Source organism: Dipodomys merriami, unplaced genomic scaffold (assembly GCF_024711535.1).
Source record: "Dipodomys merriami isolate MVZ:Mamm:240054 unplaced genomic scaffold, mDipMer1.0.p SCAF_31, whole genome shotgun sequence".
NCBI lineage: Eukaryota > Metazoa > Chordata > Mammalia > Rodentia > Heteromyidae > Dipodomys > Dipodomys merriami.
Window position 1 is genome coordinate 14,262,784 of NW_027204604.1, and position 26,668 is coordinate 14,289,451.

At 56.5% G+C, this 26,668-nt stretch overlaps 2 protein-coding genes across 6 annotated transcripts in view; both read right to left on the reverse strand.

Moving 5' to 3' along the window:
* The window catches only part of LOC138840994 (maestro heat-like repeat-containing protein family member 7), a 22,109-nt gene extending 18,338 nt beyond the window's left edge, over nt 1–3,771 (reverse strand). The window contains exons 1-7 of the mRNA XM_070041430.1: nt 3,441–3,771; nt 3,048–3,153; nt 2,883–2,992; nt 1,833–1,991; nt 960–1,024; nt 398–520; nt 200–279 (exon numbers count right to left, since the gene is read on the reverse strand). Coding sequence (XP_069897531.1) covers nt 200–279; nt 398–520; nt 960–1,024; nt 1,833–1,991; nt 2,883–2,992; nt 3,048–3,153; nt 3,441–3,771 — 974 coding nt within the window. The remainder of the gene's footprint in view (nt 1–199; nt 280–397; nt 521–959; nt 1,025–1,832; nt 1,992–2,882; nt 2,993–3,047; nt 3,154–3,440) is intronic.
* Nucleotides 3,231–24,820, reverse strand: Inava (innate immunity activator). Of its 5 annotated transcripts, none has more exons than XM_070041863.1 (10): nt 24,761–24,820; nt 17,582–17,730; nt 16,695–16,819; nt 16,147–16,263; nt 15,507–15,720; nt 10,089–10,142; nt 9,078–9,288; nt 8,665–8,838; nt 6,589–7,246; nt 3,231–4,775 (listed from the first exon to the last, which is right to left on the reverse strand). In XM_070041863.1, exons 2-10 carry the CDS (start codon nt 17,634–17,636, stop codon nt 4,683–4,685), a joined length of 1,701 nt encoding a protein of 566 aa, XP_069897964.1. In that variant the 5' UTR covers nt 17,637–17,730; nt 24,761–24,820; the 3' UTR covers nt 3,231–4,682. The 5 variants fall into 5 exon arrangements, with proteins under 5 accessions (XP_069897964.1, XP_069897960.1, XP_069897961.1 ...); XM_070041859.1 differs by lacking the exon at nt 24,761–24,820 and adding an exon at nt 20,957–21,028; XM_070041860.1 differs by lacking the exon at nt 24,761–24,820 and adding an exon at nt 20,282–20,382 and having other exon boundaries at nt 17,582–17,645.
* Between the last annotated feature and the right edge of the window lie 1,848 nt (nt 24,821–26,668).

Below are 26,668 nucleotides of genomic sequence, written 5' to 3' on the forward strand. Positions count from 1 at the left end.
TGAGCATAGCCCCCTTCCCTGCACCCAGGCAGATAAACCACAGGGAAGCCATGGAGCCTGGCCGCATGCAGCTCCAAAATCAAGTTCCCAAGCCTGGCCCTTTCTCCCAACCCAGTCTAAATGTTCTTGTCATTCACCTCCCTCCCCCTGCCGCCCCCCCCCCTTTCTAGGCCATGAGAAGATCACAGTAGGAAGGAACCTCAGGGCCACAATGCACAACATGGCTTGCTGAAGAATGTTGCTGTCCAAACTCGAAGTGGATTCTTCCAGGATTAATGTCTAAAAGGGCCAGGAAGAAATGAGAAGTCCCTTCAGAGAGAAACGTCAGCCTTGAGTCGGAGATTGTCACCCATTTTCCTGGAGGATCAGCTCCCAGAAGAACTCGTGTCTTTCCCACCTCAATTTTCTTGGTGAGGATGGTCTGGGGATAGTAATCATTCATGCAGCCATTTGGTTGGGAGTGTACAGCACCACTTAAGGTCTCCACAGCCCTGAGAAAACTCAGCTTGTCCATCTGGGACTAGGACAGAACACAGAGACTTCTGCTGATGAGATGATCCCAGGCCCTAAGCTAGTCCCCGAGCAGTGTCTCAGGCCAGCACCCTGAACTCTGTCTGTTACACACATCCCAGATTCAGCCAATTGGGCCGAAGAATATGTGTTTCAGTTCCTTTATGTCTCTTAGTACCCTGGACAGTGCTCTCCAGTATCCTGAAGCCCTCTGAGCCCTCTGGGGATCTATCAGGAAGGAAGACCCCCCATCCCACCACCCAGATGAGAATGGAGCGGTAAGACCTGAGGCGCAGCCACCCAGTCTTGATGCCCTGGCTGCCTGTGTCCCCCCGACTGGACACCAGTAACACTGAATAGCAGGTGGCTTCCAAGCCCAGAGATGATCCTTGAAATGCAAAGAAACATTTTTCCTCCTCAGCTCTCAGAAACCCAAAGAACTGTCTTACCATGTCTTTTTGGTCTATAAATTGCAGAATTAACTCATAGGCTTCTATTTCTGACTGGCGCAGACCTGCAAAGGGATGTCATCCAGGAGAGTTTAGCTGATTTGATCAGATGGCCTAGGAAGGCAGAATCTGTTTACTCTGTCCTCCCCCCTTTACTCCCCCCCCCCCAGGCTCCTGCCATCGTGAAGGCTCAGAAACCACCAGGGAGCAGGGTGGATGTTTGGGTGTCCAGAACCAACTCCTTCTGGTGTGGGTATGCACAGTGCCATTTGGATGACCTTCAGAAACCAAAGTGTGCTAGGTAGCAGAGGCTCACGCCTGTAACCCTAGCAACTCAGGAGGCTGAGATCTGAAGATTGCAGTTCAAAGCCAATCCCCAGCAGGTAAGTTCTGTGAGATACATCTGTAGTTAACCACCCAAAATCTAGAAATAGAACCAGACTCAAGCAACAGGGAGCCAGCTTTGAGCCAAAAAGCTAAGGGATAGTGACTAGGCCCTGAGATCAAGCTCTAGGAACCGGCACACACGCACACATACACCCTGAAATTTAGGAACAGTAGATCTGAACTACAGGTGCCAATTAGAGAGGTTTGTTGGCATTTAGGTGGCATCTGAAGACGTGCTCTGAATTTCCTGAAATGCTTGTGGTCAGTGAAGTAAACTTTCCTGGGCTCAGGCTCTGTCCTGTCATGGCCCAGCTCCAGCCCACTCAGGTATGGGACTGGCTCGCAGAGACCACTGCGGGGAAGGGGCAGTCACAAGGGAACGGACTTGAGCTCACAAAATAACATCTCAAGTGAGAACCTACACACAAGCACCACTTCGGAGCTGCTGTAATTAGATGAGAGCCCAGCCTGGGGCCAACTGCTCACCCAGAAGGCTTGATTGCAAAAGATCCTGGGGACTTAGTGACTTAAAGTTTATTTGCTTGTTCCGAGGTAGATTCATTTGTACATCTGGAACAGCAGCCTGCATCTTGGAGAAGAGCAGCCAGACCTGGTGGGAGTTGGGCCTTCTGAGAGCTGTAGCTTCTGCAATCAAAGGGGGAAATATTGGATGCTAGGTGCCTATGGCTCAGGCCTGTAGCTAACCCTAGTTACTCAGGATGCTGAGATCTGAAGATCAAGACTTGAAGCCAGTTTGATCAGGAAAGCCCATGAGACTCCAATTAATCAGCAGCCAAAAGCAGACGTGTGACTCAAGAACTAGGACATCAGCCTCAAGTGAAAGAGACAAGCAAGGGCTTGAGGCCTTCAGTTCAAGCCTCAGTACTAACACCTGTGCGTGCGTGTACACACACACACACACACACACACACACACACACACACCAAGTGAGTGCAGGGGGCACCTGGCCACTTACATAAAAAGAATGGAGCTGGGGTTTGTAGGTCAGTGGTAGAACTATTGCTTAGTGTGTACTTGGGCCTTGGGTTCAAGCCTCAGCACAAATGAATACATAAATTAATAATAATAAATTAATAACTAAGCTGTAAGAAAAGCCATCGGCTGAGCAGTGCCCAGGCTTTGAGCCTCTGTCATCTTGTCATTGGTGGAAAGATGCCGGACCCTCACAAGGAGTCTTCCTGACTCACCCAGCAGTCTCTTACTAGGGCAGATTTTCCCCTGCATGTGGGACATCTGAGGTTCGGGCTAGCCCCAGGCGCCCCTCTGAGGGCGCAGTAGCGCTGGGGCTCGCACTCAGGGCCTCGTGCTTCCGCTCGGCCTCATCCCTCACGGCTGGTGCTTTACCACCTGACCTTCGCCTTCTGCCCAGCCTTTGTCTTCCGGTTAGTCTGAGGACTTCTGGCTGCAGACCCCACGGCAGGGATTGCTGACAGGCCATCAGGACTTCCCTCAGCCCAGCTCGGGGCCCCGGCTGGCCTGCCAACTAAACAAAACCCCACAAAGCACGCCCCTCACCCGCAAGGCCCCGCGACCCTGGGACGCGGTGGGCGTCCGGCCCGGCCGGCGCCTCACACCAGGCCCCGAAGCCCAGGTTCGGCTCCTCACTCCCGCCCGGACCCTCTGTCCTGGCCGTGGACACGGACAGCGGGCGGGGACCCCCCCCCCCGTCCCTCCCCGTACCTGACGGCCACACAGCGCCCCTCAGGTGCGGGCTCCCGGCTCCCCGGGGTTCTGGAGCCTCCAGGGGGCGCTGCGGCTCCCGGGGGGCGCCGCACGTGAGCGCCCTCTGCAGGGCGAGCGCGCCACCCTGAGGGGCTGGGCACCGCGCATGCGCACTCACACGCTCTACCCTCAGCTGGGCCAATCACAAAGAACAGACTTTATTGAAGTTTTTGGCACAAAGACCTCACCTAGTTCCAGTCCTGCAGCCGAGGACCGGCCACTCTGCCATGGCAATAAGTTAATGTGGAGGATGTTCAGGTGTGTTGGGGGTGGGGGGAGGGAAGGAGCCAGGGCTCAGCAAATGAATGTCCTATCAAAGTAGGGGCGAGTGGACCCCAAGGGGGGGCCTACTGCAGTTTGTGACAGGCACACAGTGAAAGAGCATGTGTCCCTCGTTGTCCTGTACCCAGTGCCACGGGCCAACATGGAGAAGCACCACGTTCTTGCAGCCTTCTGTGAGGTTCTCAGTCCCAGGATCCTTCAGGGGAAGAGTTCTACGCAGGCAAAATCGGAATGCAGTTCTCTCAAACTGGGCATCTGACCTGGCAGCAGAGAGGCCTTTGGTGGAGATGCCGGTCTCAGTGCGGGCAGCTAGCTTGCAGGCTTGCCCGGCCTCAACAGCTGGGCAATCCCTGAATGCCCTTTCTGACAAGCTAGCACGGCAGGACTCAGGAAAGAGCATTCCCAGTGTGTACAAATAAGGATTCTTCTCACAGCAGAGACAAGCATGGCTGGGCAGGGAACAGAAGGGCGGTGACCACCTCCTCCCACCCCAGACACGCCACAAAAGTGGTGCCTTCCCCCCAAATATTTGCCACGTGATGGTTTCTAGAACGATGAGAAATGATCTCAGAGGGAGGGCTGGGTCAGCCAGCCTCCAGCCTGGGGGCTTTCAAATGATAATTTTCTGCAGACCCAAACGGGCTTGCAGCTTGGAAACCAAGGGCGTAGAGCGAGAATAGTGACTGGAGTCTCTAACGGGATTTATGGGCCCCCCAAAATATCAGGGTTCAGGAAGACAAGACTCTACCAGGGTACTCTGACCTTTAACCTACCACTTGGTGTGCATCACAGAGCACATATAAGCAGGGCCGCAGGGAGGAAAGTCTCCTGCGGTCTATGGTATCAAGAGACCTGGGAAGTGGAGGAGAGCGTGTGCCTCACTCAGCCTCAACAACGAGGGAAGAGAAGGGCCAGGAGCTTTCTCAGACTGGACAGAGTGTCCAACAACCTTTCTCTGCTACCTGTCTTGGATAAGGACACTTGTCTTGTATAAGGACACTTATAAGGTTGTCAGTAAAACCAGCAAGGCCCTAAGTCCAAAGAGACTAGACTCTGGGGGATCGAGTAGAATCCCATCATAAGAACTTGAGGACAAATCACAGATATAAATCCTCATATATATATATATATATGGAAGAGGGAGGGAACACATAGATAGTGGAAGATGAAAACAACATCTCCAGCTCCAGGTCATCGGCCTGCGATGGGGTGAGGGAGCCGAAGGAGGCACTTATGGGTGAGGGGGTCTCAGCCTCAGCTCCAGCCTTGCTCTTAAAAGTCTTTCCCAGCAGCAGCTGAGGCGTCCAACAGTTACACTTGGCTGATAATTTCTCCATTTTCAGGGACAAAGACTTGCACAGGAGCCCCCTCGGGTGATCTCCGGAGCACACACACGGTGGGCACCTGCGGGGGGGGGGGAAGAAGGGAGACTGTGGGTGAGCAAACCAGGGTACTTGTCATCCTTGACCCTTGAAGACACAGACAGGCGGCAGGGGTAGCGGTGGTGGTGACAGGGCCCTGGCACTCAGCTCCCGCCCGCCCTCCCATGCTTATGTTTCTAGGGATCATCCCTTATGCACTGTCTCTCCAGGTTCCTTCAGTTGATGGATAGACACTGACCTCCTCCTTCCCTACCTTCCTGCCGCTCACATCTCAGGATCTGCCCTGTCTAGCAGGTTGGGATGAGCTAGATCTGGGCCAAGGACAGGTCTAAGCTCGCAGGAAGGGAAAAGCATGTCAGCTAGAGGGTGAGGCCTGGGACCGAGCCAGGGAACTGCCCGGCTGGGCACGGCAGCTGCAGCCTAAAAGCTTGTGAGAGGGGGGAAGGAGAGGGTAGAGGGATACAGCTGGGTTGCTGGGAGCCTGGGGCGTCAAAGGAGCAGCCTGTGGTGACTTCTGGAGTGCGTCCCCAGCAGAGCTCTCTGCACCAGGAAGGAAAAGAAAGGAAGTAATTCATGCATGCTATTGCCATGAATGAAGCAACGAGGGCCAGTGGCAGAGTGCTCTAAATCCTAGATACACTGCACCAAGCCGGTCTGCAGGGGCCTGGATGGGGATACTGGCAGTAATCTGACCTTGGGTTTGTACTGCTAATCATTTCAGTCTCTTATCTGCCCACACACTACTCCCACCTCTCAGCAGGGAAACAGAAGCCCAAAGGAGTTGAGTATACTGCCTAACCCTGCATCTGGTAACTAACAGGGCTAGAATTTGAACCTGGTAGTCTAGCTTGACAGCACATAGTCTTTGACAGGAGTCCTTGCCTCTCAGTGTGGTGGAGGAATGTCAAGAAGGGATGGGTGGCTCACGTCTATAATCCTAGCTACTCAGGAGGCTGAGATCTGAGGATCACAATTCAAAGTCTGCCTGGGCAGGAAAGTCTGTGAGACTCCTATGGCCAATTAACTATCAAAATACTGGAAGTAGAGCTGTGGCTCCAAGTGGTAGAAGGCTAGCCTTGAGCACAAAAGCTCAGGGACAGTGCCCGGGTCTTGAGTTCAAGCTCTAGCAAAGACAAAAACAAAACAAAACAAAAACAGAGGACAGGGTGCTGGTGGCTCACACTTGTAATCCTAGCTACTCAGGGGGCTGAGATCTGAGGATTGTGCTTCAAAGCCAGCCTAGGCAGGAAAATCCGTTGAGACTCTGATCTCTAATAAACCACTAGCAAACCGGACAGAGCCCAGGCCATACAACCGACCAAAAAAAAAAAAAAAAAGGAAGAAGAAACAGGAGGAAGAGGAGGAAGAGGAGGGAGAGGAGGAGGAGGAGAAAGAGAAGGAAGAATCAACAGGCTGACACATGTTCTGATTTCTGCAAATCCCATTTCTAAACTTTCCCTCTGCCTGGGCCCTCAAGTCAGGTTAATTTCAGGGGTTCATTTCCATCGGATTTGAGGTTTCTGTGCTTGGTGGATCTTCCATGGAGTACTGAGAGGGGTGGAGTCGGGGACCCGCAGCTCTCCGCGAGGATCACCTCGGCCAGGGCACCCGGTACCCGTCACGAGCAGGCAAGCAACATCAGGAGGCGCCCGGGGGAAGCCAGGCGGCTTCCACAGAGCCCAAGAGGAAACGTTTTCCTGGCCTGTGTCCCGGGCTGGCACCGCCCGGGCACCGGGCGTGCAGGAGCGGCATCTGTCCACCCTTGCACCCGCCCGGACGCAGCCCCGTGCCCGCCCCCCCCCCCCCCCCCCGCTCCCCGTGCCCGGGGCGGGTACCTGTGCGCGGGGCGGCGCCGGGGCCCGGCCGGGCGGCAGGCTGCGGACGCGGAAGGCCCCGTGGCGGTCGAGCGAGTGCGGGCGTCGGCGGAGCCGAGCGCGCTCGTGCCACCACTGCAGCTCCTCGGACACCGCGGCCCGGCTGAGCGCGCGGCCCGCCGCGCCGTCCTTCAGCGACGGCGTGCGCCCCAGGCGACCCCGGGCGGCGGCGGGGCGCGGGAAGCGCAGGGCCGCGGCCGCCTCGCCCGGGCCGCGCCGCTCCCACTCGCCGGGCTCCCACTCGCCGAGTCCCCCCGGGCTCTCGGCCACGACCACGAAGCGCCCGGCCGCAGCCCCCGCCGCCGGGAAGAAGCCGGGGGGCAGCAGCAGCCTGGGGGCGTGGGGCGCCGGGCCCCAGGCCCCGCGGGGCCGCGCGGGCTCCGGGGCGCACAGCGGGCGCAGGAAGGAGATGTCGGGGCTGCTGCTGCCGGGGGACGTGGGGTGGGAGACGCTGGAGGCCTCGGAGCCGCTGTCCTCGGAGCAGGAGTGGCGGGCGCCCGGCGCGGGCGGGCTCTGCGGGCGGCGCGGCTCGGGCGCCGTCACCGTGTAGTGCGTGGGGCGCCGGCGGGGGAAGGCGCTGCGCCCCCGGGCCTCGGGCCCCGCGCGGAACGAGTCCAGCCTAGGACAGAGAGAGAAGGCGGGCGCTCAGTTGGCTGCATTGGAGGGGGTGAGTTAAAGTCCTGGGAGGAGTGCCGGGCCCAGATCTGAGGATCACGGTTCGAAGCCAGACCGGGCAGACTCCTATCTCCAATTAACCGCCCAAAAGCTGGAAGTGGAGCCGTGGCACAAGTGGTAGAGCGCCAGCCTTGAGCAAAAAAGCTGAATGACAGTCCTGAGTTCAGGACTGGCATGCATGCACACACACGCATACACACACGTCTTGGGATGGATGCCCACCGTAAGGTCAGAGCACAGAAAGTGTTAGATCAAACCTCCCTGGAGCAAATACACAAAAGCCAAACACCCTCCCATACACTTTAAGTCATCTCTAGAGTGTTTATAGATAAAGGTTTAATACGGTATAAGTGCTATGGAGACTGTTCCTATGCTGGGCTTTGTTCCCATACTTGGTCTTGAACTTGGGGTCTCGTGGTCTCGTACAAGGTCTCCGTTGACTTTTTTTTTTGGCTTTTTCTGCTCAAAGGTTGGAATTCCACCCTTAGAGCCACACCTCCAATTCCAGCTTTTTGCTGATTAACTGGAGATCAGAGTCTCTTAGATTTGTCCACCTAGTCTAGGTCAGAACCACAATCCTCAGATCTCGGCTTCCTGAGTAGCAAAGATTATAAGCCACAGACACATGGCTTTCTTATGCTGCATTATTTAGGAAATAATGGCAAGAACAGTAAGTATTACTAGCTGGAGCTATCAAGTATGTTTAGGGCTCGGGGTTGTATCCCTAGCACTGGGGGAAAAATACTGCACCTGTCCAGTGTGTACATATGTGTGCGCATGTGCACGCACACACAGACACACACACACACACACACACACACACACACACACACAACACACAGCCACATAGATGATACTGGAATTTGAACTCAGGGCTTCACTTTCTTGCTTAGCTTTTTCACGCTATCACTTGAGCCATGCTGTACTTCCAGTTTTTCGTGGTTAAGTGGAGATAAGAATCTCAGCTTTGTCTACCCAGGATGGCTTCCATTTGTGATCCTTAGATCTCAGGCTTCTGAGTTGCAAGGATTACAGGCATAAACTGCTGGTACCTGGCCAGGAAATTGTCTTTCAACAAACATTCACATAAACTAGGGTTCTATAGGCTAAATCCATTGATGGACAATGGTGTGACAGAACTCCTGAATCCCTGTATACCTTCCCTACAAGCAATAGCTGGGCATCTGTGAACTCTATGTCTGTAGCTATCTGCTAGAAAATTCTGCAGCCTCTTTGGGGGAGGCCTCAGAAATGATCCTAAGCAGAAGCCAAGGTGCTAGCCATATGTCAGCCAGGGTGTATATACCAGTATCCCCAAACCTTGGATGGTGCATGTTCCCACATCTCTGGGTGAGCTCTTACCTCAGGGACTGTGCCTGCCCCCGCCTGCCTTGCATCTCGGGGGTGGCTGGGGCGCTGGTGCGGCCCTGTCGCTGGCCAGGAACGCTGCGGATGGGGACCATGTGGTAGGGGACGGGCTCTAGCAGCCACAGGCTGGAGGTGAGGGCCCCGTCCTGCGGCGTGGTGGCTGGGCTACTGGGAAAGGGCAATTGGGAGAGCAGTAAGCGACCAGAACATCTTCAGTAAGGAGCTCAAGAACCCCACAAGAATAGGGACCCAGCAGCCCAAGGTCAGGGGTGTGAACTGCCACCACTCACACCCCTGCCATCACACAGCTCAGGAGAGAGTGCTCTCCGGCCCCCTTTCCTCTTCCGTCTGCCCAGCCCCAGCATGCGTGCGCATCCCTGCCAGGTCTGCCTTCCCTCTACCCTGACCTAGACTCGCTGCTGGGCTCCAAAGATTTCCTGGACTTCTCATAGGGATGGTCGAGGCTGGTCTCCTTCCAAGGGCTGTTCTGGATGGGGGCCCGCTCCAGGCCCCCCGGCTCAGGCCCTGCTGGCTGCAGCCCCTCAAGGCTCTGGGGTGGGAGAGGCCGGGAAGGTAGGGCCGGGGACTCTGGGGGAGGTTTTGGCATGTGTGAGTCCTCTGCAGGAATAAAAGAAACCGGGTAAGGGCAGAGGCCGGGAAAACCAGCCCAGCAAGAACCTTCTGGCTCTCCCTCTCATGTCTGGCTTGTCCAGCTGCTCTGGGCATGGCTCTGACCCCAGATACTCACACTTTGTTTTCTTCTCCTCTGGGCCTCCCTCTTTCCCACAGCCCTATCTGCACCTCAAGTAGCCTCCTGGCTCTTGCTAATCCCATTTGTCAACAGTGGCTCCTGGTGCTGGAGGCATTGGAGGCAGCCACAGGCTGAAGGCTGGCCTTGTGTTAACCCATTTTTCTTGTTCCTGCCTTGCCCAAGTGCCCTATTTCCTTATTGGCCTGGGCACTCCCTTGGCCTGACTGCACCACCCTCTCCTTCCACCTTGCCTCTGACATCCTGGGCAGGGGTAGGCAGGGTTCTTAGTCCTTTGACAAGGGTTTTGTCCCCTGGGTTCCAAGGATGGCAGATGGCGGGGTGATCAATTCTTGGCCCTGACTAGTTCCTCCTGGGAACGCAGCCCCAGGGTGAAGGAGCGGCCTTGGGGATTAACAGATTAGGAATTCCCCTTTCCCTTCTTCCAGTCAAATTTCTAGGGAGGTGGTAACTCCCTCTCTCCCCCAACTGAGCATGTGCAGGGTACCTGAATGACATCATGGCTGAGGGAGACCCTGGCTGACACCCTGCCCTCACCAGCTCACTAAACCTTCCCCATTGAGGTCCCCACAGTACATTCTGGCAAAGCCCTACAGTCTTGGGAGTAGGACCCCCCAGCCTTGGCTGTGTGTGCAAATCGTGCCCTCACCTTCTTCCAGGAGGAGCCCATCAGACAGGGAGCTATCATCTGAGGCGCTGAGCTCTGGGAAAAGCAAAGGGGAGAGAAGAGAAGGAAGTGAGGAAATCAACCTGTGTGTACAGGATCCTGGCCGCCTCTCTCCCAGGGCCGCCTCCACTGCCAGGAAATCCCTACTGGGTGCTGAACGATGTGTGGTGAATTTATGGAAGAAAAAGATTCAGAAGTGAGGCGTTAGGAGACAGGAAATCTGATTTTAATCCTGGCTCTCTCATTGGCCACACAACCTTGAATTAGCCATTTCAAAGCTCCGACCTGTTTCCGCATCTGTCAACAAAAGCCATTCTGGAAGGCCCTTAGTGTGAAAAGAATTTTGGCAATCTTCCCTCTACCACCACCACCTCCTTCCCCTCCTCTTCCTCCCCACTCCTCCCTTGTGATTGAACTTAGGGCTTCACACTGGCTAGGCAGATGCTCCATCCCTTGAGCCCCACCTCCCAGCCCTTTTTGCTTTGGTTATTTTTGAGATGCTCTCTGCCTCTCAGAAGCAGAGGGGAGGGGCACATACCACCACACTGCTGGAGATTCACACCTGAACTACAGGCCTTTATGGCACAGCCTCTCAAAGCATCTCCACCAGTGTTGGATAATGAAGATAAACAATGGCCAATATGTCTACTGTGCCAATATGTGTATTTCTTGTAATAATTCATAATGTAAGGAAGATCATATCCAGGGAACAGCTGGGAAAAACTCTCAGAGGACTCATGAAGTTTGGGTCAATTAGTCAACCCAGTCGCCTTAGGTGCCTGAGTCAGAATTTACACCTAGATGGTTCAGCTTGTCTATGCCCTGAGCCACCACCTCTTACTGGCTCTATTGTTACTAGCACCTGCTACGTAGGTCATGACCAGAAGTTTTAAGAACAGTATATGCTTCTAACCATCGGAGATCCTTTATGATAGGAATTGGTGAACTACAACTGTATCTAATTCACTGGCTGTGTTTACCAGTATGCTTTATTGGAATACAGCTACAGATTTCTTTATCTGATGTCTGGCCGTAGCCATCACTGAAACGGCAGTTGGAAGGGTGGTTGGGAGAGATGAGGGAGAATTGTGAAAGGAGCAATACTGATCAAGATGCAGTGTACTCATAAACCAACATGTGTAGCAATGCATTTGTACAACTATGTAACGATAACAAATATATAATTTTTTAAAAGAGAGACCACCAAGCCTAAAATGCTATCTAACCTTTTATAGAAAAGAATTTTCCAATCTTCAATGAGTAACTAAAATGAAATACAAACGCTACTCAGAGCAGTTCTTAAACTCTGTCAGGTTCAGTGAAGGAGGTACCCTTTGCTTTCTGCCTGGAGAACAAAGGTATTTATTGTCCCCAATGGCAAGTTGAACTACTTTACGGAATTGTTACCTTCCGCAGCAGGTTTAACAGTGCAACCCAGGTTTCAGTTACCCACTTTGCTGTAGCCTAGGTTTGCAGGGCTGGACCTCCTGGGAGACAGAAATGTCACACCCATTTCCTTCAGGTGACAGATCACCAACTGAAGAACTTTCCTCAAGGCTGGCTGGCCAGACCCTAATGTTTTTTTTTTTTTTGGTCGGTCGTAGAGCCTGAACTCTGAGCCTGGGCGCTGTCCCTCAGCTCTTCAGCTCAAGGTGAGCACTCTACCACTTGAGCACAGCACCACTTCTGGCTTTTTCTGCTTATGTGATGCAGAGGAATTGAGCCCAGGGCGTGATGCATGCAAGGCAAGCACTCTACCACTGAGCCACCTTCCTAGCCCCACATGTTTTGATTACACACAAGATCCAGGATCTTCTGTCTGGCAAGAAAGCAACCGTCCCCCATCGGCCCTAACCTGCACATAATCAAGATGATTTTTGTAGGTCCCAAGCGGTATATTGCAAACAAGGGAGAATGGAGACACATTGCTTCTGCAGAGGCGGGAGCTGCCAGGCCCAAGTGGCTCATGCACACTGTCGCTGCCCTGTCCTAGCCTGGCTTACCACAATTGTCCTACCCCTGTCCTTAGGGTGCCCTCAGGACTGCAGCACAGGACTGCCCCCTGGGAGAGCTAACTGCAAAAAGACTGGACTCGGGAACTCAGCATTTCCAAAGCAACCCTGCCCAACAAACCAATCTGCATGGCGCCGTGTTCATGAAAACTTAAGCACGACGGAAATTGTCGTGGTGTGTGTGTGTGTGTGTGTGTGTGTGTGTGTGTGTGTGTGTGTGTGTGTGTGTGTGTGTGTGTGTGTGTGTGTGTGTGTGTGTGTGTGTGTGTGTGTGTGTGTGTGTGTGTGTGTGTGTGTGTTGGTACTAGGGCTTGAACTCAGGACCTGGGTGCTGTCCTTTAGCTTTTTCACTCATTCTACCACTTGAGCCACAACTTCACTTCTGACTTTTTGGTGGTAACTGGAGACGAGAAATCTCATAGACTTTCCTGCTTGGGCTGGCTTTGAGCCTTGATCCTCAGATCTCAGCCTCCTAAGTAACTAGGATTATAGGTGTGCATACACCAACTCCGGGCATGGAACTGAACTTGTACTTAGAGTCTACCGTATTGGAGAGCAAAGATGGGCAGCACTTCCACCGTCTCAGAAATTCACGGGGAGAGTTACTCAACCAGCCAGCAAACACACAGCGGGCACCTGTTACATTAAAAAAGAGGTGTGTGCTGAGTGGAGGTGGCTCTCATGAAGCTCCCTATAATAAATTAGTTCAACACCTGATGGCTCTTTGCCACCTGCATAATTACTCTCACCTGGCCTAATTACTTTACCAACCTGAATAACCCTTGTGTGGAGAACAAGAGGGTGGAGGTGGAGTTTTGTTTTGAAATGCTTTTTTTTTTTTTGCTTTGCTTATTTTTTTTTCCTTTTTAAATTCAAAACACCTTTCCTCCTCTAGCTAATTATTAAGCCTTCTCCACTTCTTCCTTCTAGGTGCGTCTAGCTGGGCAGAGGAGCCACAAAACAGGAATTACTTGTCTGGAACTTCTAGCTCTGAGCTCCCAAGCCAGGGCATTTGAACCCAGGACCCAGAAGAGAACAGGGCCAGAAGCTAGCAATCAGGGAGCCAGGTAAGCCAGCAGCCGGTGTGAGCCTCAGACCTGCACGTAGCCGTCTGTCTTCTCCTGGGCTGAGCCCCTCCAAGAACCTCAGCCTCCCGCCTTCCCTCACTGGGTTAAACCAGAGTCCTAGGCGTGTCCTGGCCTGCAGCCCATTCCCAACAAAGAATGTCATTGATCACAATAGTGGCAGCAGAGTGACATCCCCTCACCAGCCTGTCGGGGCAGAAGCTCTCAGCAACCACAGCAGCCAAGGGCAAGAAGAGCTGCTGACAGTGTAGCTGGGGGGCTGGCGGGGGGGGGGGGGGAGACAGGAGGGGCTGTGACCACCTGGGATGGCTTCCTCCAAGCACGGGGCAAGCTGGTCAGCCGCGGCCTTCCAAGGGAAGGGCCCTTGCTGAGGGTCTGTGGGGAATGGAGGAGGGGTGGAGACACCTTTTCCCTTCAGGCTAGAGCCAATGGCCACCTGGCCCTGGGGCAGCCCAGTGGCTTTTCTGCCATCTACTCCTGACGGCTGCTTGGTTGGCCTAGCTGGGTCTGGTCACACACTCCTTACCCAAATACAGAGCGCACAGATGAGAGCAGGCGCTGGGGAAACCGCCTGCCTGGGGGACATGGACAGGAGGACAAGAGGAGCCTCTGGCAGACAGGCAGGAAGCCGAGCTCACAGGCCACAGGGCAGCCCTGTTCTCCAAGCTGAGCCGAGGCCTCTGGTCCGCTCTGCCCTGGGCCTCTGTCTGTCAGGCTCCATACAGCCGGGGACCCAGGAGAGACTTAGAGCAAGGCTGAGCCCCAGGCTCAGGGTGGTGGGCACTGGAATGGAGGAATGAAGGCCGCAAGTCTTAACCTGACAAGCTGGATTTGGGTGGAGGCAAAGAAAGACACTGGGTACTGGTGGCTCATGCCTGTAATCTTAGCTTCTCAGGAGGCTGAGATCTGAGGATCATGGTTCAAAGTCAGCCTTGGCAGAAAAGTTTTTGAGACTCTTATCTCCAATTAACCAAGAAAAAGTCAGAAGTGGAGATGTGGTCCAAGTGGTTCAGCACTAGCCTTGAGCTAAAAAGCTAAGGGAGAACACCAAACCCTGAGTCCAAGCCCTAGTACCACCACCACTACACACAAACAAACCCAATCTAGTTCAGGCCTCAACATCACCTGCTAGTAGATGAACCCAGCCTAGACACACTGAAGTCAGGTGGTGACTTCCAATGCACTCACTGCCACAGAGCCACAGGTCTCCTGAGCAGGGCCACAAGTACCATAAAGTAGAGCACAGAGGAAGGAAGGTCACACGACATGGGCACATGCAGGTACAGAAGGGATTGTGATGGTAGCGCCAATCAAAGAGGCTAGACTCCATCTAGCAAGCTCCACGGGGAGTCGGTGATCAGCTGCACACAGCGAGGATGGGTGCCTGTGCCCGCCAGGGGAAGGTGTGCTACCTCATGGAGTCCACCCTGACCAGAGAGGCCCAATCAACCCCAGGATCAAGCTTCGAGTCAGCCTAGAACATGCCTTCTGTCAGGGAAGCTGTGTGTGTGTGTGTGTGTGTGTGTGTGTGTGTGTGTGTGTGTGTGTGTGTGTGTGTGTGTGTGTGTGTGTGTGTGTGTGTGTGTGTGTGTGTGTGTGTGTGTGTGTATTAAGGCTTGAACTCAGGGCCAGAAGCTGTGTGTGTGTGTGTGTGTGTGTGTGTGTGTGTGTATATTAAGGCTTGAACTCAGGGCCAGAGCTCTATCCCTTAGCCTTTTATTCAAGGTTGGCACTCTACCACTTGAGCTACACCTCCAGTTCTGGCTTTTTTTTTGTCAGTCGTGGGGCTTGAACTCTGGGCCTGGGTGCTGTCCCTCAGCTCTTCAGCTCAAGGCTAGCGCTCTACCACTTGAGCCACAGCGCCCCTCCGGTTTTCTGAGTAGTTTATTGCAGATAAGAGTCTCACAAACTTTCCTGTCCAGGCTGCCTTTGAACCACAATCCTCAGCTATCAGCCTCCTCAGTAGCTAGGATGACAGGTGTGAGCCACCAGTGCCCTGACTTTTTGAAGGCGAGTGAAGGAGGAGGAAGAAGGGTGTCTAAGGCGAGGAGAAGATGGTCTCCCATGAAGGAAGGCAAGAGGGCAAGCAGGGGGTCCAGGGGGCCCCAAGAAGCCAGCTGTGGCCAGCTGGAGCTGATAGGAAGCCTCAGACAGAGTGGCAGGCGCGCAGGTGGTGCTAACCGGGTGCCGATGCGCCGATGCCACCAGCACACCAGCCGCGGCCGGTCCCCGCCCGCCCGCCCGCCCGCACGCACGCCCGCACGAACGCACGCCCGCACGCCCCCCCCCACACGCACGCTCACCTCGGCCCAGCGTGGCGGGCGGGGGCTCACTGCTGCGCCTGCGCTCTCCCAGGCAGCGCTGCAGCTCGCGCAGCTTCTTCTCCTCCTGCAGCGCCGCGTGCTTGCGCTGCCGCCGCGCCTGCCGGCTGAGGTTGTCCTCGGAGCTCAGCCTCCGCGCCGCCTCGGTGATCTGCAGCTGCAGGGCCAGCTGGCGCTCCAGGCCGCTCTGGGGGTCCTAGGGGAACGGGATGGGCATGTGATGGGAGGCCGGGCGCAGCAGCAGCTCGCCCCCCCCCAGCCTGCACCTGCAGGGGGGCGCAGAGGGCGGGGCACTGGGAGGGGTCCAGAGCCCATTGGTCCCCATGAGAAGCTATCAGGCACCGTGAGCCCTCCCCTGAGCTGCCCGCGGAGCCGGGCTGGGAGGGGGCCATGAGGGACACTCCCCTGTCCTCAGAGGGTCAGGCAGGCCGGGCTATGCTCACCCGGGGCCAGCCAAGCCGGGCTGAGATGCAGGGCAGGCAGCCCTGGGGTCCGAGTGACCTACCTGGACAGACAGGCAACTGCCTACCAGCTGGACTACCCAAGGGGGTGCCCTGGACCACCACAGGGCTGACCCTCGCCCATGCCCCTGGGGACCGAGGGACCGGTCGAAGCTCCTCACCTCTCGGCGCAAGGCCCACTCATCCAGCCTGTAAGCGGCTCCGATCCTGCGGCGCACCTTGGGGGGCTTTTCTCCCGGCTTGAGGGGGTACTCTTCCGGCAAGGTGCCCGTCAGCTCCTGCGGAGGAGGGGGGCAGGGAGGGGGTCAACACGAGCCCCTCGTCACTTACCTAGCCCTTGCCAACCCTGGGAGGTTCATCTAGTGACCCCCAAATCACATGTGCTGGGGACGGCTGAGCCACCAGTGCCCCTGCCACATCCTTCATACCTCACCCCGCCCTCCAAAACTTGGGGCACCCTGTGCACACGCCCTCCCGTCTGCAGCCCCTCGGGCCCGTTCTTCTCCGTGCCCCCCACTCACTCCCCTCCCCCCCGGGGCCCAGGCTGGACACTGCATCAGAGGGGCTCTGGGTCCAGACCTCAGTCTGATTTTCCAGAACCATTCAAGACTAGGGCTACCTGGGAACCACACACACACACTGGGCTCTGACACCCCCAGATCCAGCTCCCGGGAGAGCAGCCCCATTGGGGGCCCGGCCCAGTCCTCACCGCCTCTCGCAGGCAGAGCCTCCGCAGCTCCTCCAGGCAGGCCTCCAGCCGCGCCTCCAGGGCCCTCTGCTGCTTGCGCACCGCGTGGGTCAGCTCCTTGGTCTGGGAGACGGGGCTGTCCGGGCCTGTGCGAGGGGAAAGGGCCCCGCTCAGGGACACTGAGGTAGGCGGTTCTCTTACATGCTTTGTTGACCACTCCTTGCTAAGTCTTTAATGCCTGCCCACAAATTACAAGCTAGCTGCCGCGGCCTGTGTCATAACCACAAAACACAGTCTCCCGGCCGTGCAGGGCGCTGCATCACAGCTCAAAGGCAGGGCTCCCGCACCAGGGGACCTGCGGCCGGCGACAGGATCCATGGTCACAACTGCTGGGTCTCTTCTCTCCCCTCTCTTACCCCCTTTTCTTCCTCTTCCTTACACTTACACACACACACACACATGCACGCACACACGCACGCACGCACACCTCTCCTATCCTGTCAAAACTAGGCCAGGGGCTGGGAAGGTGGCTCAGTGGTAGAGTGCTTGCCTAGCATGTGTGAGGCCCTGAGTTCAATTCCTTAGTACCACATACACAGAAAAAGCCGGAAGTGGCATTGTGGCTCAAGTGGTAGAGTGCCAGCCTTGAGCAAAAGAAGCTTAGGGACAGTACCCAGGCCCTGAGTTCAAGCCCCAGGACTGGCAAAGAAAAAAAAAAATCTAGGCCAGACTAGACCCCAGGCTCCTCTCCAGGGAGAGCACTTTGCTGCATCCCTGCAACCTCCCCCTTCCCCAGCGTGCTCTCTCCCCTCCCTTCTGGCCTGAAGAGTCTCAGCCTGGCAGGCCTGGGGCCTGGGGACTCACGCAGGAGTCAGGGCTGGGGCTAGGGGTTTTCCAGACCCACTCACCAGACTGCAGGATGATGCCACTGTCCGTGTCGCTGACCTCATCCTTAGTCTCCATGGTGGATTTCTGGGAGGAGGGGGCACAGGGGCGGGAGGGGCAGCACAGGTCCCAGCAGGGGCCAGGATGTGAAGAGGGCCTGCTGTTCCCCCAGCTTTAAGGAGAATAGAGAACAATAACCAAAGAGCTCCCAGCAAGCCCCACAGATCCCACACGCAGTTGAGAGACAGAGGCTTGGGGATGGAGGTGTGCGCACAGGCTGTGTGCAATGAGGGGCTGCCAAGGGGCGGGGCGAGCCTCGCTCTGGGCTCCTGAGTGAGGCCTCCAGGAGAGAGGTGGGACTGTGGCGGCAAAGTCACTGAGAGGAAAGGACAAGGACCAAGGGAGGGACAAGGAAGGGGAGTGGGGACAGAGCGGGAGGAGAGGAATGAGGGGGAGATGTCCTCACGGAGTGCGGGGAGCACAGCCACATCCCTAGTCCTGGGTACTCAGGAGGCTGAGGTCGGAGGATCGAGGGGAAAGTCCTATCTCCAATTAACCACTAAAAAGCAGTAAGTGGAGGTTTGGTTCAAGCACCAGCCTTGAGTGAAAAAGCCAGGTAAGAACAAGAGGTCCTGAGTTCAAGCCTCAGTACCAGCACAAGGAAGAAGGAGGAGGAGAAGGAGAGGAGAGGAGAGAGGAGGAGGAGGAGGAGGAGGAAGAGGGAGGGGGGAGGGAAGGGAAGAAAAGGGAAGGGGGAGAAGGAAGCAGAAGTTGTTGAAGTTGGTGGGCATGCCGGGGTCCAAGGCTGGTCTAGGATGCCCAAGGCTCGGGTCACTTTGCTCCCTGAAGCCACTCCACACCAGAGACTTATCCCAAAGCCAGAGCCCTGGAATGACTTCCTTGCTAGCTCAGAGAGAATCAGCCTGGATCCCTTAAACCCCACAGCCCAGGAGGATGGGGTGGGCAGGGCGACCGTCAAGACTGTGGAGGTTGGAGGTGAAGACAGGGATGAAGCAGAAACTGCCAGGGTCGGAGGGCCGGCCCCTCCTCTGCCTCCCTTGGGTCTTCTGGGCAGCACTCGGTGGTGTGGGCACCATCCCAGCTGTGCGCCTGCCCAGCCAAACAACACCTGTGCCCGCCTCTTCTCTCCTCACCAAACCCACACCCCTGGTTGGGGTCCCAGCTGGCCAGGGCTGGCAGCTGCAGCCTGGAGCCCCGGGAGGGAGGGAGGGAGGGAGGGAGGGAGGGAGGCAGGCAGGAGGGTGGAACCCAGGCGGCCACCTCCTCACTGAGTCAGCCCATTGAGCAAGAGTCCAAAAGTCCTTCTGAGTTTCTGTCTGGGACTTATCCTACTCCCCCCCGCCCCAGCTCAGGGCCCAGGCTGGGGAGATGGGCTCCATCCCTGTGCGGAGCCTGGGAAAGCAAAGCCAGGAGGAGGCGACGAGATACGGGCCGGGTCTCCAATGCTGTCTTCACCTCCACCGCAGCGGAGAGATTTCACAGCGCCCAGGTGGCAGCTGATCAAGGAAGCGGGCAGCAACCATCACAACCACAGCCCTGGAACCTGCCTGGACTTTGCACTTCTGAATCTCAGATTCGCCAAGGAATTGTAGGAAATGCACAGCACATTAGTTTTTTTAAAAAGTACCTGTGGGGTCTTTATAAGCATATCAGAAGACAAATTGGCCATTGAGTCTGGAAGCCCCAGGGAAGTTGGGGTGACTGTTGGTCCCAGTCTCATCCTTGTTAGGATAGGGGAGCAGGCAGCTCAACCTTCCTCCCACTGTCCCCAGAAACTAAGGGCTCAGCCTGTGGCAGGAAGCGAGACCAACACCCTACCCAGGCAGGGTCCCCGCAGGTACACGGAGCCTCTCTCTTCAGACAAAGGAAGGAGGTGGTGTGGGAGGGGAAGCCATTAATTAGTCCCACTTGCTAATTAATTATTAACCAAGAAGGAGTTGCTTTTGAAAGGGGGGGGGACTCAGTCCCGCTCGGGGACTCCTAGAGGATGGCAGCTAAGTAGGACCAAGAGGGAGGCGCTGCCATTCACGGGGCTCTCGGTCCACTCAGTCCACTCTGCACCTTACTGCTCGCACCTGGAGGCTGCTATTCCAGGCTGGTCAAAGAGCAGAGACTCAAGGTTACTGCCCGGATCCCCTCAGGGAAGTCTCCCAGCCTCCGGATCCTCCATTTTCCAGATGCACAGTGGAGATTAAACTGGGCCTACAGCCCCTCCCAGCTCCTCGGCGTGATTCTGAGCCATGCCCTGCTGAGACCCTCCCCCACAGCCAAAGCAGACCCCCTCCCCTCCCGGCTCCAGAAGATGGGCATCTGCCCCACCCCCCTCCGGAGGGCGGGAGTGCTAGGTGCAGGAAGTTAAAGGAAGTTCAGGTGACACCCGGCATCCGGCCCAACTCTGGAGTCCCAGCCCTGAGCCCCAAGAAGCACCCCACCATAACCCCACAGTGTCCCCAGGAAAAGGTAGAGACCAAGTGGACATCCCGTTGCAAAGGCCCCCCCCCTCCCTCAAAACCAGCTTCTCCCCAGTCCCAGCTCATCATCTCCACTAACCTTTTCTCTACCAGATTGAGACCTGACCACAGGGACAAGCTCCTGGTCCCAACCCAGCACCCCTGCCCCCAGCCACTGCCCAAACTCCCCGTCGGAGGGTCAGGCTGGTCTGCCGAGGCCCCAGGACCAGCTCCACCCTGTCCGGCCCTCACCTGCGTCTGGGCTTCCCTCCAGCGCCCCCGCTGCTCCGGGGTCAACAAGGGGAAGGGCCGCTCATGTGGCCCCAGGGGCTCTCAAGCCTCCGGCCCGCCACCTTGTGTTCAGCGCTCTGAGCCCGCCCCAGCTCGGTGCGGGCTGCTGGCCACCCCTCTGGCCAGCCCTCCCGTCCCTCCCGCCCCGCCCGCCCGCCTGCAGTCCCTCCCAGGCTGCCAGGCCAGGGGAACCAGGTTACTTGTTATGACTTGAGTCAGAGGGGAGGGGCAGGTGAGCAAGTCCTTCCCTGAACGAATCCTGCAGCTTGGCTGTGACCGCCAGGCAGCTCTGGGGCCTCCGCGCTTCCCCTGCCTGAGGGGAGCCCCGGGAAGGGGCTCCCCAAGAAGGAATGCCAAGAGGCCAAGGGGTCAGGCCTCCAGGGCCCCTGGTGCCGTGTGCTGCTGGTAAGGGACCTTGAAGTCTTCCTGTCTTGCTGGGCTCTGTGGGCCTTCCTGTATGCTGCTCTCCCGCCCAGAAACCGAGGAGGAGGGGGCACCCCAAATAGAAAGCTTACTGTCAGAGAAGGTCACTGGGGCCCACCCCACCCCAGAGAGAAACTGAGGCCACCTGAGTTTGGTGGGTCACAGATCAGGGTTTTTAAGAACCTCAGGTTGAGGCAGGGGGCAGTGGCATACCTCTGTAGTCCCAGTGACTCACACGGGAGGCCAGGAGTTCAGGACCAGCCAGGGCAACAAAAGATGCTGTCTATAGAAACAGACAAGAAAGAAAGAAGGAAAAAGAAAGAAAGAGAGAGAAAAGAGAGGGAAGGAGGGAGGGAAGAGGAAGGAAGGAGGGAAGGAAGAAGAAAAGAAGTTGCCATCCACCACCAGGAAATTGTCCCCTACACACACACACACACACACACACACACACACAAGCACACACACACACACACAAGCACACACACACATACACAAGCACGCACACACGCACCTCTAGGCCAACCTCCCATGACCCTAAAGCACTGGGAAACCTGTTTGGAACCCAGCCAGTTACACCAGAGGAAACACAGCTAAGGGTGGCTGGACGACAGACATGTGGAGATGGTGCGGACTAAGGTGGTACCCTCAGTGTTCATCTCACCCCCCATCTCCCACCACGCCATCTACTCCCTCCCCCTAAAACCCCCCTTCCCAGCGAGTCACCAGTGTCTCACACCTGGTGGTAGAGACCCTAAAGGATCATAATCCAAAGACAGCCCAGACAGAAAAGTCCATGAGATTCCACCTCCTATTAACCAGCAAACAGCTGGTCTGGAGGTATGGCAGAGCGCCAGCTGAGAGCAAGAAAGCCAACGTAGGGATGGCAAGGGAGGTTTGCCCTCATCAAACATCTGAGGGTCACAGTCTGCCACCTCCCCCTTGCCAGCACCCCAATCCTCCGACATACACAAACACACACACCTTCACCTTCCTCTACACATCCCTTTTCCAAACAATGTTAGCCCCAGACTCCTGACCATCTCCTCCTGTCCCCAGGCCAGGGAGAGGGGCCTTCACAGGGGACAGTCCGTCCCCACGATGGGAGCATGCTCTGTGGGCCGCCAAGCCCTTCCCTTCCCCCTACCCTCCACCTCGCAGCAAGACCTTCCCATCCCCCGACAGGTTTGCTTTCTTCCAAGTCAAACAGAGAGGAGTTGACTCCACAAGTAAGCAGCCTTTGCCCATCCCCCAGCTGCAACCTGGGAGGGCTGGGGAAGCTTCTAGAATCAACGTGTGGCTGGACACTATCATCTTAATGCATTAAATAAAGAGAATCACTAAGAGAACTCAACATATTGGAATCAAATCCTAACGTCAGAACATCTATAACAGTTTATTTGCATGGCAGAGGCCCCGGCAGCACGCCACTTCCTGGGAGCAGACACACCATGTCCACAGAGCTGCAGCAATGGCTATGGGGTTGGGAACTGAACTCTGCTCACGGGTAAGCACAGGCTCGGTCCACGCCTCTGTTTTCGGGTCTTCCTAACCTAAGACGATGCTAAACTTCGGTTGAAGCCGTGATAAAAATAATGAAGTTGTAGATGCCCACCCCACACTACATTTATAACCCGCCACATTCTAGCCACAGATACCTAGGTTGCAGTGAACCCAGTTAAGAACTCTCCCCTTGGGATCCCCCTCCCCCCACCACACCATCTGCATCCAGGGGAAGAGACTTAAATGAAATGGACTTAAAGCTTGTACACTCCGGGACATAAATTCCTGAAGCTGCCCTCTAGATCTTTCGCTAATGGTTCTGCTGTTTGGAACCAGCTTTTCAAGAATGGACGCTGGCAGACGCCAGAGCTGGGTCAGTGATGTCACAAGCGCGGGATCCCCCAAGCACAGAACTGTCCCCCAAAGACGCAAGCCCAGCCAAGCGGGGTCTCCTGCCTCCTCCCTATAATTCTCCCCTACAACTGAGCAGAGAAGCAACCTGGCGCATTCATTCCGCTGGCTAGCTCCTGGCCTCCTTCAGGTTGAGCCTGGTAACAAAGCTCTTGCTTAAGTCCAGTGCATCGGCTTCTATGAACATCAGCATCCAGATTTACACCTGTAATCCTAGCTACTCAGGAGGGTGAGTCCTGAATGAAGATTGCAGTTCAAAGCCAGCCTGGGCAGTAAAAGTCCAAGAGACTCTTGATCTCCAATGAACTACTAAAAATTCTGAAACAGAGCTGATTCATGTGGTACAACATTTGTCTTTAGTAAAATGCTCAGGGATAGCACCCAGGCCCTGAGTTAAAGTCCTAGGACCAGTGCATGCATGCACACACACACACACACACACACACGCACATGCACGCACGCACACAAACTTAACAACCTGTTCACACTGATCCTTGGGAATTTTTCTGTAAGACTCTTTACAAACTCACACCCAGCATTTCCCAGGGCATGTGGAATGAAGCTGCAGACTCAAGTCTCCCTCCATGAAAGGTGTGTGTATGGTGTGTGTGTTGGGGGGGGGTGTCCCAGTTGGATCTGATTGTTCAGGCTCACAACTCCAAACACCCAGAAGGCATGAGCTTGCACAACTCCAGAGTGCCAGTCTGGAATCTGGGACTCCGCCCGAGCCTAGGAACCTGGGAACTCCACAGCATTCCTGCCCCCCAACCCAGACCCCACCACCAAGCCCCCGCTCCAACCCCCCAAATTACAGCAAATACCCTGGTCAGCGAGTTCATTTCCGAAGGCAGGCAGCGACCCGAAACAGAAAACTCTTCCACGGGCCAGTCAACTCCACCTCCCCTCAAGGACCTCCTTAAGGTTATCCTGACATGCCTAAAAGCCCAAGTGGTCCGGACCCAGCCTCGGCCCTGCCTGCCGGGCCTGCCCCCCAAGAGTACCCGCAAAGACACCCCCGGCGTTACTCAACGGAGGAGCGAATGCGCGGTGGCAGCTGAAGTAGCCGTGGAACAGGACGGAGGGAGTCAGCAGCCAGGGACCCTTAAAGGCCAGAGGGCTGGGGAGGGCGCCCCATAACCGTTCTTCCTGCCCTGTCCTCCCTGCCCCGGGGAAAGGTGCCCCGCCGGCCCCGGTGAGGTGCGCTGGGACGGGGGGGGGTCTCCAGCGAACCCTGCGATCAGACCCCAGGGCTTTGGGTAGAAAGCCCCCTTTGTCCGGTCCACCGCTCCCCTCCCCCACGGCGCCCTCCACTCCCCGGCGGGTCGCAGACTTTTGCTCCTTTTGTTTGGCTGTTTCCAGGCCCCCCGGAACCTGGCCAGGCGCTCGGCAGGCGCGGGGACGCGTGCATGCGGGGGGGGGGGGATCCCCGAGGAAGACCCTCTCCGCTGAGGACGAGGAGGGTTTCGGGGCGCGACCGGCCCCCGCCCCGCCGTCCCCGGCCTCCCGCGCGCGCGCGCCCCGGCTTCCCGCCTTACCTGTCCCGCGGGGCTCCGGCGCCCCCCGGCCGCCCCCGCGCCCCCCGCGCCCGGCCCGCGGCCCCGGGATCCGCGCGTGCCGGCCACCGTGCGGCCCCCGGGGGCGCCCCCCGGGCCCCGCTCCCCGGAGGCCGCTCCTGGAACTCGGGCATTCGCCGCATCCCACGCGGTTAAAGACCCCGGGACATCTGTCCCCCGGGGCGTACCAAGGCCCCGCGGGGAGAGGGGGGCGACGCCGGCGCGGCCCCGCGGCGGGGGCGGGGGGGGCGGGCGCGGGGCGGGGCCCGGCGCGGGGCGGGGGAGCCCGCGGGGTGCGGGTCCGGAGGGAGCCGCCGCTCCGGGCCGGGTCCCTCCCCCACCCCGCCCCCCGGTTTCGGGGTCCCCCCCCCCCGCCCCGGGCCGGGGGTTCGCGCGTCCGCCCGGCCGGGAGGAGGCCGCCCGGCTCGGTCCTCCCGCGCTCTCCGCCGGCCGGGGCCGATTGCATTCCCCGAGACCCCGGGTGGGGGAAGGTGGGAGCCGGGGGCGGGGGGCGCCCGCCCGCCCAGGCCCAGCCCGGTCCTCCCGGGCTCACCGGGGCTGCCGGGCTCCTGCGGCTGGGGAGGCGCAGGGAGCGCTGTGGAGGGGAGGGTGCGCTGCCAGCCCGGCGCCGGTGGCGCGCGCCTGTCATCCCAGCTGCTCAGAAGGCTGAGATCTGAGGATCACGGGTTCAAAGCCAGCCCGGGGCAGCCAAGTCCGGGAGACTCTGATCCCCCATGAACCACCAGAAAACTGGAAGTGGCGCTGTGGCTCCAAGTGGGAGAGCGATTAGAGCTGAGGCACAGCGCCCAGGCCCCGAGTTCCAGCCCACGGCCACCACCAAACAGCAGCGGGAAACTCCCTGCAGGGTGTCCGGGTTGTGCAGCCTGGGAAGCGGCTCCACTCCGCCACACTCATCCTGCTGGCTCTGGCCCAGATCCGCATTTGCCCAGGGCAGGTGCCTTTTTCTAATGGGTATAAAGGCGCCCGTGGAACAGAGCTGACCCAGTCTGGAGGGCTCGCTAAGAACTTCACACGTTTATTTTGCAATGGCACAGAAGCTACGTGAACTAGTCAGAGCTTTCCTCAAGAACCCAAGGTTGGGGGTGGGGAGTGAAGATTCTGACCCATGAAGTGTCAAAGCTGCAGAAGCAGCAGATGTCCAGGACATTGATGGCCGCTGTCAATCTTGCCTGCAAGGGCTGGCAAGATTCCTTCTAAGCCCAGGGAGGTCAGCCTTTGTTCCTCAAAGCTCTATAGCTGCTCAGACGAGGCCCACCCACCCACGGTGGGCAGTTTGCTTTACTGAAGAAGCCATGTCAGCTATGTCAGCAGCTAGTGGCTCCAGCTGTAATCCTAGCGACTCAGGAGACAAAAGGTGCATGCTTTCTCTCATGTGAAAGCTAGATCTGCAATTCCCTGGGACACCATACATTCTACAGGAGTCTAGGCATTCACACACGGTGAGACCAAAAGAGGATACCCTCAGGGTCACAAAGGTACCCTGCCTATGTGCCTCTGATCATCTAAAATAGTATTTATTGAAACAAACACTCCTGGAAATGGAAGCAAGCTTTTTTCTTTGTTGTTTTTATTTTCTCTTCTTTTTGTCTTGTTTATTCATTTATCTGCTTTGGGGAGGGTAAGAAAGTCACAGAAATGGAGGGACAAAAGGTGAACAAATGCAGCAGTGGTCATCACTTTGGCATGATGTTGAAAATGAACTATACAACGTGTGGGTGGGAATGAGGGGGACAAATTGGGAGAGAGGGAGGGAAGGGGTGACATTGTCCAAAAAGGAACGTATTCCTTACCTGACTTATGTAACTGTAACCCCTCTGTACATCCCCTTTATAATAACAGTAAAAATATTTACAAAAAAAAGAGGCTGAGATCTAGGGATCACAGTTCAAACCAGCCCAGGTAGAAAAGTCAGACTCTTTAACCTGCAAAAAGCTGGTGTAGCTCAAGTGGTAGAACATTAGCTTTGAGCCAAAAATCTAAAGCTAAGGGATAGCACCCAGTCACTGAGTTCAAGCCCCTGTACTGGCATAAATAATCTCATCTTAAAAAGAACTCACCAAATATCCAGTTTCTATGGTTTACTCAAGTTGATACATAAAATTAACCACTACAATTCTGAAGGATTTTGATCTGGGTAACCTTTAGAAGGGATTGGAATGGGAAGGAGGGGCATGATGACGCAAACCAATCATCTCAGCCACGTGGAGATAGCGAGCAGAAGATTGTGCTGAGAGCACCACCTAGCAAAAGTGAGAGACCCTATCTGAACACTGAGCTAAGGAAAAAAGGGCTAGAGGCATGACTTCAAGTGTAAGAGTTCAAACTCCAGTCCCCTCCTGCCAAAAAGAAGGAGGGAAAAAAAGGAAAAGAAAAGAGGTGCTCTTAGGGAGAACTTGAAATCGGCAAAGTCACAGGAACCAGGTAGTGAACTTGAAATCGG

Bases quoted from the DNA above. Each gene is read 5' to 3' on its own strand.
- Inava (XM_070041863.1), bottom strand. From the start codon at position 17,636: ATGGAGACTAAGGATGAGGTCAGCGACACGGACAGTGGCATCATCCTG. The intron at 8,839-9,077 runs GTCAGGGTAGAG...GCCCTTTCCCAG, and splicing joins GAGCCCAGCAGCGAGTCTAG to TAGCCCAGCCACCACGCCGC. The intron at 7,247-8,664 runs GTAAGAGCTCAC...TCTCTGTCCTAG, and splicing joins GGGCAGGCACAGTCCCTGAG to GCTGGACTCGTTCCGCGCGG.